Here is a 1,442-nt window from a genome sequence, read left to right as displayed (position 1 = left end):
CGTAAAACTAAAATTCATGCCAATATTTTTCCATGATTTATAATAATTGGAGTAATGCAAATGCATATTTTCTAAAAAAAGTCAATTTTTAGTGAAATTTTGCCGGGAATGGGGCTTTAATATAATAAAAATACAGTAGAATTGTGTGATTAGATATTCCCTCAGAGAGCTGAGTACTTTGCCTTTAGTGTTTGATCAAATGTTATTATTTATTAATTTGATGGTTTGCTCAACAACAAAAAATGAAATACAGTAAGTCAGAACACATTTTCTATTTTTCTCTTTATTCACTCTATCAGGCACTCAACATACAATATTCATCCACATTGCTTTGATCTGTCTTCTTCGTCCTGCACAAGTAATTATAATCCTAAATTAGAACTTTGAATATAAATACTGTAACAAACAAGTACAAAAGAAGTATAACAAGGCCTTTGTGCATCGATTCAAAAGCACATTACACATGTATGTCACATCTTGTTATTAGTAACATAGGCTTTGAGTCTTTGACATTTACATGTAGAAGTTCTATTCTTTGCAATGATTCCCATCAGAGAATTTGCTAAGCAGCACAATATTTACATCCGCTTGTTAATGGCCTAGTTCAAATCTGTGAAGATGTCACTGGTTGCCATTATCTCTATCTGACAGGAATCCATCAATTGCTGTCATAGTAACAACTTTTCAGCAGGGATGATATTTCCTACGAATAATAACAAAAGCTTCTAGCTCACAAGACCTGGGAGAAAAAAATAATTGAAAATGATTATAATCATGTAAATATCAACTACAATAAACGTAATAAAATAAACATTAACTGAGATGCAGTCACACCCATCGAGTATACTCGTGATAGATAATAAAATATATTTAAAATTAATTAATATCAATATAAATAGTTTCTTACCGAGGTAATCATCCATGAGTGATCCAATTGCAAACTATGAAAGCAAAAACAAACAAACAAAAAAAAAATTATTAACTTTACAGTAATATCAGTCTCGCACATCATCAGATCAATGCAGCTCAGTATACGCAAAACGATCAAAACAAAAATTTAAAAAACTCACAATATCTGAGGCATCTACCCTGGTTCCCACAATCTTTAACCTAATTTCATCCTCCTGCTGAATCACCATATCCTAAATGAATGTTAAATAGAAAATACAAAATCAACAAAACAGAATATTTACATAATATGTGCCTATATGGCACTGGTAAGTAGGCAGTCCGCGGGAGATCCGAGATCTAAAAAATGTTTAAGGACGACTATCAACAAAAGCCAAAGCTATATCTGGAAAAGCATGGGAAGACTTGTTAATTGAGTAGACTCAAAATCGAGGTGGTTTTATTTTCCCCCCTGGCTGTCTTCCCCCATTATTTGAATTTTTCTTATGTATTTCTCCTTCCAGTTTTCCTGATTTTTTTCATCTGTGTAAATA

The 1,442-nt window shown here is 32.0% G+C and overlaps 1 protein-coding gene across 1 annotated transcript in view; it reads right to left on the bottom strand.

Moving 5' to 3' along the window:
- Nucleotides 1-263: 263 nt before the first annotated feature.
- LOC117101306 (DNA-directed RNA polymerase II subunit RPB7) overlaps nt 264-1,442 on the bottom strand; it is a 4,888-nt gene continuing 3,709 nt past the window's right edge. The window contains exons 6-8 of the mRNA XM_033241273.1: nt 1,071-1,142; nt 908-941; nt 264-739 (exon numbers count right to left, since the gene is read on the bottom strand). Of these exons, the coding sequence (XP_033097164.1) occupies nt 726-739; nt 908-941; nt 1,071-1,142 (120 nt within the window). The 3' untranslated portion in view covers nt 264-725. The remainder of the gene's footprint in view (nt 740-907; nt 942-1,070; nt 1,143-1,442) is intronic.

This window comes from Anneissia japonica, unplaced genomic scaffold, assembly GCF_011630105.1.
Source record: "Anneissia japonica isolate Jap-2015-1 unplaced genomic scaffold, ASM1163010v1 scaffold3709_len703521_cov189, whole genome shotgun sequence".
Taxonomy (NCBI): Eukaryota; Metazoa; Echinodermata; class Crinoidea; order Comatulida; family Comatulidae; genus Anneissia; species Anneissia japonica.
The sequence above is the reverse complement of the archived record's forward strand: the minus strand, read 5'-3'. Positions and strand labels throughout refer to the sequence as shown.